The sequence below is a fragment of the Ambystoma mexicanum genome, chromosome 2q (assembly GCF_040938575.1).
Source record: "Ambystoma mexicanum isolate Mex_15411 chromosome 2q, UKY_AmexF1_1, whole genome shotgun sequence".
Taxonomy (NCBI): domain Eukaryota; kingdom Metazoa; phylum Chordata; class Amphibia; order Caudata; family Ambystomatidae; genus Ambystoma; species Ambystoma mexicanum.
The window spans coordinates 1,485,804,506-1,485,819,661 of NC_090924.1; the positions used below are offsets into that span (position 1 = coordinate 1,485,804,506).

Here is a 15,156-nt window from a genome sequence, read left to right on the forward strand (position 1 = left end):
GATGGGCCACTATGCTGTAACATGCACGCTGACCAATGTGATGGGCCACTGTGCTGTAACACGCGTTCTGACCAATGTGATGGGCCACTGTGCTGTAACACGTGTTCTGATCAATATGATGGGCCACTGTGCTGTAACACAAGCTCTGACTAATGTGATGGGCCACTGTGCTGTAACACGCGTTCTGACCAATGTGATGGGCCACTGTGCTGTAACACGCGTTCTGACCAATGTGATGGGCCACTGTGCTGTAACACGTGTTCTGATCAATATGATGGGCCACTGTGCTGTAACATGCGCTCTGACTAATGTGATGGGCCACTGTGCTGTAACACGCGCTCTGACCAATGTGATGGGCCACTGTGCTGTAACACGCGTTCTGACCAATGTGATGGGCCACTGTGCTGTAACACGTGTTCTGATCAATATGATGGGCCACTGTGCTGTAACACAAGCTCTGACTAATGTGATGGGCCACTGTGCTGTAACACGCGTTCTGACCAATGTGATGGGCCACTATGCTGTAACATGCGCTCTGACTAATGTGATGGGCCACTGTGCTGTAACATGCGCTCTGACTAATGTGATGGGCCACTGTGCTGTAACACGCACCAGCTGCCACTTAATTGCACAACAATCCTTAAGGCAGAGCCTCCTCTGCCAAGTGGCCTCAGCATCATATTATTTGACTAATGGTATTGCCCAACTGTTTATTTTTTATGCGACATACATTCTTTGCAGCAGATGCAATTTTCTGAAAAGGTGCATTGTTTTTCTAAAGAGCAAAACTGTCCATGAGTGATGTGGCAGACATTTATTCATTTCACTCCATCCCCAAGCCCCTTCCTGAGGAAACTGATTGCCAGATTCCCTTTTTTGCATATCAACCTTGGTAAACTCTCCCAAAAGCCTAGACAGGAAATCATATTGCACTGGGTAGCCATTGGGAGGTGATGTAATGTGTGGCATTAGGACCCAGAGAGCGCCAGCCAGCCGCAGATCCCAGAGCAGAAGACCCTCCACCCTTGAAAGGAAGAGAAGCTCATTCTAGAGCAGAAAGGGAAGAGTCCCAGGAGCTGGATGCTCTTCTTTCTTCCAGTGCTGGCCTTCTCCGCCATCAGGCGTGGACCGCCAGCTGGAGCTCGTGGAGAATCTTGTCTGTATGCTTCTGTACGTTCAGCTTGGACACCCGCAGAAGATCGTCCAGGTTCTTTTTGCCATAGCTAGTCTGGAATGTCGAGAAGGTGCTCCTGTACTTCTCTATGTCGCCTGAGAAAGAAAGCATGAGTAAGTACATGGCCATAGACATCAGAGGATGGCAGATGGGTCTCATGATATCTCCATGGAACAACCGCCTACACAAAGACACTGCCGAAAACCTCAGGGCAAACGCCAGTGCCCCTCTGACGTGTAACAAATAAAAGGCACCTGATTTTGCAGGAATAATATCTACACAATGGCTCACAGATCAAACAGTTCTTCTGGTTATAGCAGAATCATAATTAAACATACATGAGCTGGCTTGCTAATAGGGAAGCGGGATGAAGAGGGGTTTTATTTATTTATTTCTGGGATGTGCTGCATGCCCGTGGGCCTCGAGGGTGCACAGAAAGACAATACAGCAGAACGGGTGACAGGAGAGAAGCAGAGTATACGCAGGAAAGGGCAAGGCATTGGCCAGCGAGTAAACCAAATAGACGAGTTTTAAGAGCTTTTGTAAATCCTGATAGCGTGTTGCTAGTCCTTATTGCGAGTGGGAGGGAGTTCCATTGTCTGAGGTCCCACACTGAGAAGCTACAGCCCCCGAATTTTGCCAACTTGAAGCGAGTCAGTTTACATTTGTGAAGATCTCCTGAGCACAGGGAGCGCGCCCGGAGATCGACAGACAGCTGTTTCTTCAAATAAACAGGGGCGGTGGAGGACCAGCATTTATAGGCCCGGGACAGGTTCTGAGATCCGATGTCCCACAGGTGCCAGTGCAGCACCTTCCTGGAGTTGGAGACATGATCATATGTACGCCAAGAACAGCGTGAACAGCGCTGTTCTGAACACGTTGTAGAGATTGTATATTGGTCTTAGTGGTACCCGACAGAAGGCTTTTGTAATAATCAAGCCTTGAATGAATCAGAGCCGAGGCAACTATGGATCTGGTTGAGAATGAAATGTAGGGCCTAATCCGATTAAGGAGTTTAATCACGTACCCACAGGCTGCTCGAATGCGGGATACATGGACTTTCATTTTAAGCTCTGCGTCCAGGTAGACCCCCCAGTGTTCTGGGCAGTAGCCACTATAAGTAGCTCCATTTTCTTGTCATTGAAACCAGTGAGTTGGCCATCATCCTCGACTGAATAGCCCTGTAGACTGCATTGATATTTGCAGAATCCTTTTCAAAATACCCAAAAAGCTGAAAGACCACCTGAGTATCATCAGCGTAGTTGGTGTACCGGACTCCCAGATGGCCAAGCATGTCAAGAAGAGGTCGTATATAGACATTTCACAGAGATAAGGAAATGCAGGACCCCTGAGATACTCCAGCATTGATGACATCTGGGCCCGATTGGACCCCCTCTACTGCCACTCGTGATATTCGAGGGCTAAGAAAGGATGAAATCCAGTCCAAGGTCTTTTGAGAAACAACCAGCTATGTCTTTTAACTTGTCGACAAGGTCAAAGGCTGCTGAGGGGTCCAAAAGCATCAACAGGACTGGGTGACCTCCACCCTCTATAACTGCCAGCGTTGCCTCGGTCCCGTGATTGCCCGAAAGCCAGACTGGTACAAGCCCAAGTTGTTGATTTGCTCCACAAATTCCTGGAATTGCAGAGAGTCCCCTTTGCCAAGGATTTTGCGGAGAAAGGGGACATTTGCAATAGACCAGTAGTTTTTGGCTAAGGCTGGATCCAATAAGCTCTTTTTCAGAAGGGGAGTTACCCTAACTTCTTTAAGTGTGGAAGGAACCACTCCCTCCAGAAATGATAAATTAACCATCTTTGTGATCCAAGGGGTGAGAAATGATATATGACATTTATAACGTGCCTATGCACAAGTGTTTCAAGGCGCAATGAGGCAAGGGAGGGAGAAGACAGACAACGATCTTACTAGGCCAGATGTCATTCAGATCGAGCAAGTGCAGGGGAAGCGGTGGAAAGGAAAGTGCAGGGGGGCGGGGGAAGGGGAAGTGCAGTACATAGGATAATAAATAACAAGATAAATAAAGACCGGACAGCTGGTGGCAAGTGCAGGGTGAGTGCAGACAAAGTGCTGGTGGGGGACAGTAGGGATACAGAAAACAGTCCCCAGGTGCAGGGGTTGCCAGGGAGGCAGTGCAGGCGGGCAACTGTCAGGGCTGGTCCCGAGATCAGATGGGTGGCCAGGAAACCTGTCAGTAACAGTATCAGAAGGACTTCAGCCGGGGAGAGGGGGAGAGAAAGCAGAAGCAAAGAGGACGGTTTTAAGGTGCTTCCGGAACCGAAGATCGTTCTCCTCATGTTTCAGGGAGGCAGAAAGGCTGGTCCAGAGGGAGGCCCCAGCCGAAGAGAGAGATCTACCCCCAACTCGTTGCTTGGTGAAGCGACGGACCCTTAGGGAGTTGGAGGCAGATGAGTGAAGAGCTTGAGAAGGGAGATATTTAGGAAGAGAGAGTTGAAGATATTGGGGCCCCAAACCCCAGAAGGCCTTGTGGACAATGCAAATGGTTTTGAACTTAATCCTCGCAGCCACTGGGAGCCAGTGCAGAGATTTCAGTCCTGGAGAGATAGGATCCCTGGGCTTGAGGCCAAGTACAAGTCTCGCAGTCCTGTTTTGGATGAGTTGCAGAAGGCGGAGAGTATAGGCAGGCTGATTTAGAAAGAGGTTGTTGCAATAGTCCAGCCTAGAGAGAACCAGAGCTCTGGAGACAGTGAGCTTCTGGGGGAAGGAGAGGAAAGGAAGAAAACATATGAGGAGGTGCAGCTGGTAGTGTAACTTCTTGGAGACATCAGAGATGTGTGGAGAGAAGGAGAATGTGGAGTCGAAGATGACCCCGAGGTTTTTAGCCTCACAGGTGGGAACAGGAGGGCCAAACAAGGCCAGCCAGAGTGTGATGGGAAAGGAGGGAGTGGGTGTGCCGATGAGGAGAATCTCAGTCTTACTGGTATTAAGGCAGAGGTAATTGGTGGCACACCACTCCTAGATAGCAGACAGACAGAGATGAGGGAAGGAGGAGAGGAGGCTGGAGGTAGCCTGAAAATGAGCAGAGTGTCATCCGCATAGCACTGAAAGTCAGGGCAGAAAGCGGCAATGCGGTGGGCAAGAAGTACCAGGTAGAGGTTGACGAGCCATGGAGAGAGGTTAGACCCCTGGTGGACACCACAGGTAGAGAAAAAGATAGCTGAGAGGAAGGACCCAAGTTGGACCTGGGAGGGTCGGTCAGAGGAAGGAATTCAGCCACTCCAGGGCCTGACCGGTGATACCAAGGTTATCACGGAGACAATTAAGCAGGATGGCATGGTTGACAGTGTCAAAGGCAGAAGAGAGATCAAGCAAGATGAGGACACAGGGGGTGTTAGAGTCAAGGTTGGAGAGCAGGTCTTCATGGAGAGCAGTTTCCATGCTTCTGGCAGCTATGAGACCAGACCGGTTTTCTTTAATAATGCTGGCTGGGCAAATATCACCCCTACAGGGGGTAGGTTCCAAGTATTTCACGATTCTTAATATCTCAGTTTCTGTGTACTGTTTAAAGTTAAACTCTGATTTACGCATGTTAGTAGGAGGGTCAAGAGAACCAGCATTCGTCTCCCCTTATAGTTGCTTTTTCGTTTGGATAGTCTTTTTATGATCAAGAATTTTGTTTGAGGACTCACCTTGGATTGATTGACACCACCCAAAATCCTGTTTGATGGTATTAGGAGTAGTGCTTTTCCCATCAACCTCTTTCAGGACTTTCAATAGTTCCCGAGATCTTGATTTAGCATTGCATATTCTTTGGTCAACGGATCAAGATTTTTTTGCAATGATAATTATTGACTGCATTTTGATATTTAGCATGGGTTTCAGCGGTAGGGTTTTTGCACCAGTTTCTTTTGCAGGTTTTTTCTGTAATCTGGACGCAAGCATCGTTAAACCAATCGTGTTTTAGTGATTCAGGTTTAATGGCTTTGAATTTTCAGGAGCCAATACCTCGGTGACTTCATTAATTGCAGTCGATAAATGCGCAACCAAAGTACTAACATTCTGGAATGAGTCTGGACAGGGTAGTTTCGGTTTCATCAATTCTATAAATTTGCTATTCGAGACATTCCTGAAGACATTTTCACTCTGAATCCCTCATTAAAAGGCTACTGCTGGAGTCTGGCCTCTCTGAGCAGTAGGTTTAGTCCACATGTATTTGCCCGGACGTGTAAGAGAAAAGAAGAAGAATGGGTAGCCTGGGTATAGTTCCAAGAGAGGGACGGAAGAATCTTCCCAAACTCAAAGTGAAAAACAGGTTTCCAGATGCTGTGAGGGCCTAGCACTCTCTGCGTGGCCTCCCGCGAGCCCACGCAGCAGATAACACCAATTGGAGACCTTAACATTTTACACATCCACATGTTAGTATGGGGGCATTCCCCCCTCTGCTGGGAAGCAGCTTTTAAGATTGTCCAAAATGTACCTACAAAACGGAGGTGGTACTTGTGAGATCCTGGTCGTCTCACAGTATGCCACCAGGTAAATGGGCAATCTCATGAGGGTATCACAAGATGACCAGGTGGCGAGTGTCTCACGGGGGGCATTCACATGATTGGGGGTGCTTCCACTCCTGACCTCTTTTTAGCATCATTTTTCAGTAGAGAAGGAGCATCTCACTCTGCGTTGCAGGGGCACGGAGCCCTGAGGAAAGGTTCTGAAGCATGCCTTCATGTTATGTTATGTTAGGCATATTTATAACGCGCACATTCACCCACGGGTATTTTGGTGCCAGGATATCACTACTAGGCTAGGCAACCTGGTGTGTAAATAATAGGGTTATTCAAGGATTGCCTGAACTGGAAATGGTTCTTAATGCACCATGCCAGCGGTGTAAGTAAACGCACAACCTCCATCTCTAGATAAAGCGATGGGCACGAGAAGGATGGGTTACAGAATGAGCATCTGACCTGGAGTGAAGTAAGCACAAAGTTCTTCACATTGGCATAGACTCCTGGCAAATAGAAGAGGCTTAATATTTGTGCCTGTGTCTTGGCTGTTCCTAAGTGGCCACCTTAGCACGGGATCATTCCTTTTGGCAATAGACAGGTCTGGAATAATCTCAGTGCTTCCCCACAGGCTTTAGGTGTTACTGCCTCGATTGTAGCTGGGGAATCTTGCTCCCCCTCTCAGCTCTATCAGTGGTTTTAACTTTGTCTGCTCTGGGAAGCAAAGCCCTCTCCAGGATACTCTGGGCTATTCTTTTCTCCTGCCTTCATGAGATCTAGTCTTCAGACTTTAATGTTTGCTCCCTCTGCCTTCATAAGAAGCCAGCATCAATCTTCATCAGATGCCCTCCTCCTTCCTCAAATGCCCTGCTCAGCTTGATCAGGTGCAGCCCTAAGCCTTAATCGGAGGCAGCCCTAAGCCTTAATCGGGTGCAGCCCTAAGCCGTCATCGGGTGCAGCCCAAAGCCGTCATCAGGTGCAGCCCAAAGCCGTCATCAGGTGCAGCCCAAAGCCGTCATCAGGTGCAGCCCAAAGCCGTCATCAGGTGCAGCCCGAAACCTTCATCGGGTGCAGCCCCAATCCGTCATCGGGTGCAGCCCCAATCCGTCATCGGGTGTACCCCTAAGCCTTCATCCGGTGCAGCCCTAAGCCTTCATCAGGTGCACCCCTAAGCCTTCATCAGGTGCACCCTTAAGCCTTCATCCGGTGCAGCCATAAGCCTTGATCAGGTGCACCCCCTAAGCCTTCATCAGGTGCACCCTTAAGCCTTCATCCGGTGCAGCCCTAAGCATTCATCAGGTGCACCCCTAAGCCTTCATCCGGTGCAGCCCTAAGCCTTCATCAGGTGCACCCTTAAGCCTTGCAACCCTAAGCATTCATCAGATGCACCCCTAAGCCTTCATCCGGTGCAGCCCTAAGCCTTCATCAGGTGCACCCTTAAGCCTTCATCCGGTGCAGCCCTAAGCATTCATCAGGTGCACCCCTAAGCCTTCATCCGGTGCAGCCCTAAGCCTTCATCAGGTGCACCATTAAGCCTTGCAACCCTAAGCATTCATCAGGTGCACCCCTAAGGCTTCATCCGGTGCAGCCCTAAGCCTTCATCCGGTGCAGCCCTAAGCCTTCATCCGGTGCAGCCCTAAGCCTTCATCAGGTGCACCCCTAAGCCTTCATCAGGTGCACCCTTAAGCCTTCATCCGGTGCAGCCATAAGCCTTCATCAGGTGCACCCCTACGCCTTCATCAGGGGCACCCCTAAGCCTTCATCAGGGGCAGCCCTAAGCCTTCATCCGGTGCAGCCATAAGCCTTCATCAGGGGCAGCCCTAAGCCGTCATCAGGGGCAGCCCTAAGCCTTCATCCGGTGCAGCCCTAAGCATTCATCATGTGCACTCCTAAGCCTTCATCAGGGGCAGCCCTAAGCCTTCATCAGGGGCAGCCCTAAGCCTTCATCAGGGGCAGCCCTAAGCCTTCATCAGGGGCAGCCCTAAGCCTTCATCATGGGCAGCCCTAAGCCTTCATCCGGTGCAGCCCTAAGCATTCATCAGGTGCATTCCTAAGCCTTGCACCCCTAAGCCTTCATCCGGTGCAGCCCTAAGCCTTCATCAGGTGCAACCCTAAGCCTTCATCCAGTGCAGCCCTAAGCCTTCATCAGGGGCAGCCCTAAGCCTTCATCAGGGGCAGCCCTAAGCCTTCATCAGGTGCAACCCTAAGCCTTCATCAGGGGCAGCCCTAAGCCTTCATCAGGGGCAGCCCTAAGCCTTCATCAGGGGCAGCCCTAAGCCTTCATCAGGGGTAGCCCTAAGCATTCATCAGGTGCACTCCTAAGCCTTCATCCGGTGCAGCCATAAGCCTTCATCAGGTGCACCCCTAAGCCTTCATCAGGGGAAGCCCTAAGCCTTCATCAGGGGAAGCCCTAAGCCTTCATCAGGGACAGCCCTAAGCCTTCATCAGGTGCAGCCCTAAGCCTTCATCAGGTGCAGCCCTAAGCATTCATCAGGTGCAGCCATAAGCCTTCATCAGGTGCAGCCATAAGCCTTCATCAGGTGCACCCCTAAGCCTTCATCAGGTGCACCCTTAAGCGGGTACAGCCCCAATCCTTCATCGGGTGCACCCCTAAGCCTTCATCAGGTGCACCCCTAAGCCTTCATCAGGTGCTCCCTTAAGCCTTCATCCGGTGCAGCCATAAGCCTTCATCAGGTGCACCCCTAAGCCTTCATCAGGGGCACCCCTAAGCCTTCATCAGGGGCAACCCTAAGCATTCATCAGGTGCACCCCTAAGCCTTCATCAGGTGCAGCCCTAAGCCTTCATCAGGTGCAGCCCTAAGCCTTCATCAGGTGCACCCTTAAGCCTTGCAACCCTAAGCATTCATCAGGTGCAGCCCTAAGCCTTCATCCGGTGCAGCACTAAGCCTTCATCAGGTGCACCCTTAAGCCTTCATCCGGTGCACCATTAAGCCTTCATACGGTGCACTCCTAAGCCTTCATCCGGTGCAGCCATAAGCCTTCATCAGGTGCACCCCTAAGCCTTCATCAGGGGCAGCCCTAAGCCTTCATCAGGGGCAGCCCTAAGCCTTCATCAGGGGCAGCCCTAAGCCTTCATCCGGTGCAGCCCTAAGCATTCATCCGGTGCAGCCCTAAGCCTTCATCAGGTGCAGCCCTAAGCCTTCATCAGGTGCACCCTTAAGCCTTGCAACCCTAAGCATTCATCAGGTGCAGCCCTAAGCCTTTATCCGGTGCAGCCCTAAGCCTACATCAGGTGCACCCCTAAGCCTTCATCAGGTGCACCCTTAAGCCTTCATCCGGTGCACTCTTAAGCCTTCATCCGGTGCACTCCTAAGCCTTCATCCGGTGCAGCCATAAGCCTTCATCAGGTGCACCCCTAAGCCTTCATCAGGTGCACCCCTAAGCCTTCATCAGGGGCAGCCCTAAGCCTTCATCAGGTGCAGCCCTAAGCCTTCATCCGGTGCACTCCTAAGCCTTGCACCCCTAAGCCTTCATCCGGTGATCCCCTAAGCCTTAATCGGGTGCAGCCCCAATCCTTCATCGGGTGCACCCCTAAGCCTTCATCAGGTGCAGCCCTAAGCCTTCATCCGGTGCAGCCCTAAGCCTTCATCAGGTGCACCCCTAAGCCTTCATCAGGTGCACCCCTAAGCATTCATCAGGTGCACTCCTAAGCCTTGCACCCCTAAGCCTTCATCCGGTGCAGCCCTAAGCCTTAATCGGGTGCAGCCCCAATCCTTCATCGGGTGCACCCCTAAGCCTTCATCAGGTGCAGCCCTAAGCCTTCATCAGGTGCAGCCCTAAGCATTCATCAGGTGCAGCCATAAGCCTTCATCAGGTGCACCCCTAAGCCTTCATCAGGTGCACCCTTAAGCGGGTACAGCCCCAATCCTTCATCGGGTGCACCCCTAAGCCTTCATCAGGTGCACCCCTAAGCCTTCATCAGGTGCTCCCTTAAGCCTTCATCAGGTGCACCCCTAAGCCTTCATCAGGGGCACCCCTAAGCCTTCATCAGGGGCACCCCTAAGCCTTCATCAGGGGCAACCCTAAGCATTCATCAGGTGCACCCCTAAGCCTTCATCAGGTGCAGCCCTAAGCCTTCATCAGGTGCAGCCCTAAGCCTTCATCAGGTGCACCCTTAAGCCTTGCAACCCTAAGCATTCATCAGGTGCAGCCCTAAGCCTTCATCTGGTGCAGCACTAAGCCTTCATCAGGTGCACCCCTAAGCCTTCATCAGGTGCACCCTTAAGCCTTCATCCGGTGCACTCCTAAGCCTTCATCCGGTGCAGCCATAAGCCTTCATCCGGTGCACCCCTAAGCCTTCATCAGGGGCAGCCCTAAGCCTTCATCAGGGGCAGCCCTAAGCCTTCATCAGGGGCAGCCCTGAGCCTTCATCCGGTGCAGCCCTAAGCATTCATCAGGTGCACCCCTAAGCCTTCATCAGGTGCAGCCCTAAGCCTTCATCAGGTGCACCCTTAAGCCTTGCAACCCTAAGCATTCATCAGGTGCAGCCGTAAGCCTTCATCCGGTGCAGCCCTAAGCCTTCATCCGGTGCAGCCCTAAGCCTTCATCAGGTGCACCCTTAAGCCTTCATCCGGTGCACCCTTAAGCCTTCATCCGGTGCACTCCTAAGCCTTCATCCGGTGCAGCCATAAGCCTTCATCAGGTGCACCCCTAAGCCTTCATCAGGTGCACCCCTAAGCCTTCATCAGGGGCAGCCCTAAGCCTTCATCAGGTGCAGCCCTAAGCCTTCATCCGGTGCAGCCCTAAGCATTCATCAGGTGCACTCCTAAGCCTTGCACCCCTAAGCCTTCATCCGGTGCAGCCCTAAGCCTTAATCGGGTGCAGCCCCAATCCTTCATCGGGTGCACCCCTAAGCCTTCATCAGGTGCAGCCCTAAGCCTTCATCCGGTGCAGCCCTAAGCCTTCATCAGGTGCACCCCTAAGCCTTCATCAGGTGCACCCTTAAGGCTTCATCCGGTGCAGCCATAAGCCTTCATCAGGTGCACGCCTAAGCCTTCATCAGGTGCACCCTTAAGCCTTGCAACCCTAAGCATTCATCAGGTGCACCCCTAAGCCTTCATCAGGGGCACCCCTAAGCCTTCATCAGGGGCAACCCTAAGCATTCATCAGGTGCACCCCTAAGCCTTCATCAGGTGCAGCCCTAAGCCTTCATCAGGTGTACCCTTAAGCCTTGCAACCCTAAGCATTCATCAGGTGCAGCCCTAAGCCTTCATCCGGTGCAGCCCTAAGCCTTCATCAGGTGCACCCCTAAGCCTTCATCAGGTGCACCCTTAAGCCTTCATCCGGTGCACCCTTAAGCCTTCATCAGGGGCAGCCCTAAGCCTTCATCCGGTGCAGCCCTAAGCCTTCATCAGGTGCACCCCTAAGCCTTCATCTGGTGCACCCCTAAGCCTTCATCAGGGGCAGCCCTAAGCCTTCATCAGGGGCAGCCCTAAGCCTTCATCCGGTGCAGCCCTAAGCATTCATCAGGTGCACTCCTAAGCCTTGCACCCCTAAGCCTTCATCCAGTGCAGCCCTAAGCCTTCATCGGGTGCAGCCCCAATCCTTCATTGGGTGCAAACCTAAGCATTCATCAGGTGCACCCCTAAGCCTTCATCAGGTGCAACCCTAAGCATTCATCAGGTGCACCCCTAAGCCTTCATCAGGGGCAGCCCTAAGCCTTCATCAGGGGCAGCCCTAAGCCTTCATCAGGTGCAACCCTAAGCCTTCATCCAGTGTACCCCTAAGCCTTCATCCGGTGCAGCCCTAAGCATTCATCAGGTGCACTCCTAAGCCTTCATCAGGGGCAGCCCTAAGCCTTCATCAGGGGCAGTCCTAAGCCTTCATCAGGGGCAGCCCTAAGCCTTCATCAGGGGCAGCCCTAAGCCTTCATCAGGGGCAGCCCTAAGCCTTCATCAGGTGCAGCCCTAAGCCTTCATCCGGTGCAGCCCTAAGCCTTCATCAGGTGCACTCCTAAGCCTTGCACCCCTAAGCCTTCATCCGGTGCAGCCCTAAGCCTTCATCGGGTGCAGCCCCAATCCTTCATCTGGTGCACCCCTAAGCCTTCATCAGGTGCAGCCCTAAGCCTTCATCCGGTGCACCCCTAAGCCTTCATCAGGTGCACCCCTAAGCCTTCATCAGGTGCACCCTTAAGCCTTCATCCGGTGCAGCCATAAGCCTTCATCAGGTGCACCGCTAAGCATTCATCTGGTGCACCCTTAAGCCTTCATCCGGTGCACCCCTAAGCCTTCATCAGGGGCAGCCCTAAGCCTTCATCAGTGCAGCCCTAAGCCTTCATCAGGTGCAGCCCTAAGCCTTCATCCGGTGCAGCCCTAAGCCTTCATCAGGTGCACCCCTAAGCCTTCATCAGGTGCACCCTTAAGCCTTCATCCGGTGCACCCTTAAGCCTTCATCCGGTGCACTCCTAAGCCTTCATCAGGTGCACCCCTAAGCCTTCATCAGGTGCACCCCTAAGCCTTCATCAGGGGCAGGGGCAGCCCTAAGCCTTCATCAGGGGCAGCCCTAAGCCTTCATCAGGGGCAGCCCTAAGCCTTCATCAGGTGCAGCCCTAAGCCTTCATCCGGTGCAGCCCTAAGCATTCATCAGGTGCACTCCTAAGCCTTGTACCCCTAAGCCTTCATCCGGTGCAGCCCTAAGCCTTAATCGGGTGCAGCCCCAATCCTTCATCGGGTGCACCCCTAAGCCTTCATCAGGTGCAGCCCTAAGCCTTCATCCGGTGCAGCCCTAAGCCTTCATCAGGTGCACCCTTAAGCCTTCATCCGGTGCAGCCATAAGCCTTCATCAGGTGCACCCCTAAGCCTTCATCAGGTGCACCATTAAGCCTTGCAACCCTAAGCATTCATCAGGTGCACCCCTAAGCTTTCATCAGGGGCACCCCTAAGCCTTCATCAGGGGCACCCCTAAACATTCATCAGGTGCACCCCTAAGCCTTCATCAGGTGCAGCCCTAAGCCTTCATCAGGTGCACCCTTAAGCCTTGCAACCCTAAGCATTCATCAGGTGCAGCCCTAAGCCTTCATCCGGTGCAGCCATAAGCCTTCATCAGGTGCACCGCTAAGCCTTCATCAGGTGCACCCTTAAGCCTTGCAACCCTAAGCATTCATCAGGTGCAGCCCTAAGCCTTCATCCGGTGCAGCCCTAAGCCTTCATCAGGTGCACCCCTAAGCATTCATCCGGTGCACCCTTAAGCCTTCATCCGGTGCACCCCTAAGCCTTCATCCGGTGCAGCCATAAGCCTTCATCAGGTGCACCCCTAAGCATTCATCAGGTGCACCCCTAAGCCTTCATCAGGGGCAGCCCTAAGCCTTCATCAGGTGCAGCCCTAAGCCTTCATCGGGTGCAGCCCTAAGCCTTCATCCAGTGTACCCCTAAGCCTTCATCAGGTGCACCCTTAAGCCTTCATCCGGTGCACCCTAAGCATTCATCAGGTGCAGCCCTAAGCCTTCATCCGGTGCAGCCCTAAGCCTTCATCAGGTGCACCCTTAAGCCTTCATCCGGTGCACCCTTAAGCCTTCATCAGGGGCAGCCCTAAGCCTTCATCCGGTGCAGCCCTAAGCCTTCATCAGGTGCACCCCTAAGCCTTCATCTGGTGCACCCCTAAGCCTTCATCAGGGGCAGCCCTAAGCCTTCATCAGGGGCAGCCCTAAGCCTTCATCCGGTGCAGCCCTAAGCATTCATCAGGTGCACTCCTAAGCCTTGCACCCCTAAGCCTTCATCCAGTACAGCCCTAAGCCTTCATCGGGTGCAGCCCCAATCCTTCATTGGGTGCAAACCTAAGCATTCATCAGGTGCACCCCTAAGCCTTCATCAGGTGCAACCCTAAGCATTCATCAGGTGCACCCCTAAGCCTTCATCAGGGGCAGCCCTAAGCCTTCATCAGGGGCAGCCCTAAGCCTTCATCAGGTGCAACCCTAAGCCTTCATCTGGTACAGCCCTAAGCCTTCATCCAGTGTACCCCTAAGCCTTCATCCGGTGCAGCCCTAAGCATTCATCAGGTGCACTCCTAAGCCTTCATCAGGGGCAGCCCTAAGCCTTCATCAGGGGCAGTCCTAAGCCTTCATCAGGGGCAGCCCTAAGCCTTCATCAGGGGCAGCCCTAAGCCTTCATCAGGGGCAGCCCTAAGCCTTCATCAGGTGCAGCCCTAAGCCTTCATCCGGTGCAGCCCTAAGCCTTCATCAGGTGCACTCCTAAGCCTTGCACCCCTAAGCCTTCATCCGGTGCAGCCCTAAGCCTTCATCGGGTGCAGCCCCAATCCTTCATCGGGTGCACCCCTAAGCCTTCATCAGGTGCAGCCCTAAGCCTTCATCCGGTGCACCCCTAAGCCTTCATCAGGTGCACCCCTAAGCCTTCATCAGGTGCACCCTTAAGCCTTCATCCGGTGCAGCCATAAGCCTTCATCAGGTGCACCGCTAAGCATTCATCTGGTGCACCCTTAAGCCTTCATCCGGTGCACCCCTAAGCCTTCATCAGGGGCAGCCCTAAGCCTTCATCAGTGCAGCCCTAAGCCTTCATCAGGTGCAGCCCTAAGCCTTCATCCGGTGCAGCCCTAAGCCTTCATCAGGTGCACCCCTAAGCCTTCATCAGGTGCACCCTTAAGCCTTCATCCGGTGCACCCTTAAGCCTTCATCCGGTGCACTCCTAAGCCTTCATCAGGTGCACCCCTAAGCCTTCATCAGGTGCACCCCTAAGCCTTCATCAGGGGCAGGGGCAGCCCTAAGCCTTCATCAGGGGCAGCCCTAAGCCTTCATCAGGGGCAGCCCTAAGCCTTCATCAGGTGCAGCCCTAAGCCTTCATCCGGTGCAGCCCTAAGCATTCATCAGGTGCACTCCTAAGCCTTGTACCCCTAAGCCTTCATCCGGTGCAGCCCTAAGCCTTAATCGGGTGCAGCCCCAATCCTTCATCGGGTGCACCCCTAAGCCTTCATCAGGTGCAGCCCTAAGCCTTCATCCGGTGCAGCCCTAAGCCTTCATCAGGTGCACCCTTAAGCCTTCATCCGGTGCAGCCATAAGCCTTCATCAGGTGCACCCCTAAGCCTTCATCAGGTGCACCATTAAGCCTTGCAACCCTAAGCATTCATCAGGTGCACCCCTAAGCCTTCATCAGGGGCACCCCTAAACATTCATCAGGTGCACCCCTAAGCCTTCATCAGGTGCAGCCCTAAGCCTTCATCAGGTGCACCCTTAAGCCTTGCAACCCTAAGCATTCATCAGGTGCAGCCCTAAGCCTTCATCCGGTGCAGCCATAAGCCTTCATCAGGTGCACCGCTAAGCCTTCATCAGGTGCACCCTTAAGCCTTGCAACCCTAAGCATTCATCAGGTGCAGCCCTAAGCCTTCATCCGGTGCAGCCCTAAGCCTTCATCAGGTGCACCCCTAAGCATTCATCCGGTGCACCCTTAAGCCTTCATCCGGTGCACCCCTAAGCCTTCATCCGGTGCAGCCATAAGCCTTCATCAGGTGCACCCCAAAGCATTCATCAGGTGCACCCC

At 53.0% G+C, this 15,156-nt stretch overlaps 1 protein-coding gene across 3 annotated transcripts in view; it reads right to left on the minus strand.

Annotated features, from left to right (window-relative positions):
* Window positions 1–696: 696 nt before the first annotated feature.
* Window positions 697–15,156, minus strand: part of LOC138570308 (cytosolic phospholipase A2 gamma-like) — a 642,279-nt gene continuing 627,819 nt past the window's right edge. For 2 of the 3 annotated variants that reach the window (XM_069649085.1, XM_069649084.1), the window contains exon 19: window positions 697–1,269. In XM_069649085.1, coding sequence (XP_069505186.1) covers window positions 1,118–1,269 — 152 coding nt within the window. In that variant the 3' untranslated portion in view covers window positions 697–1,117. The remainder of the gene's footprint in view (window positions 1,270–15,156) is intronic. The other variant, XM_069649086.1, reaches the window with a different exon arrangement.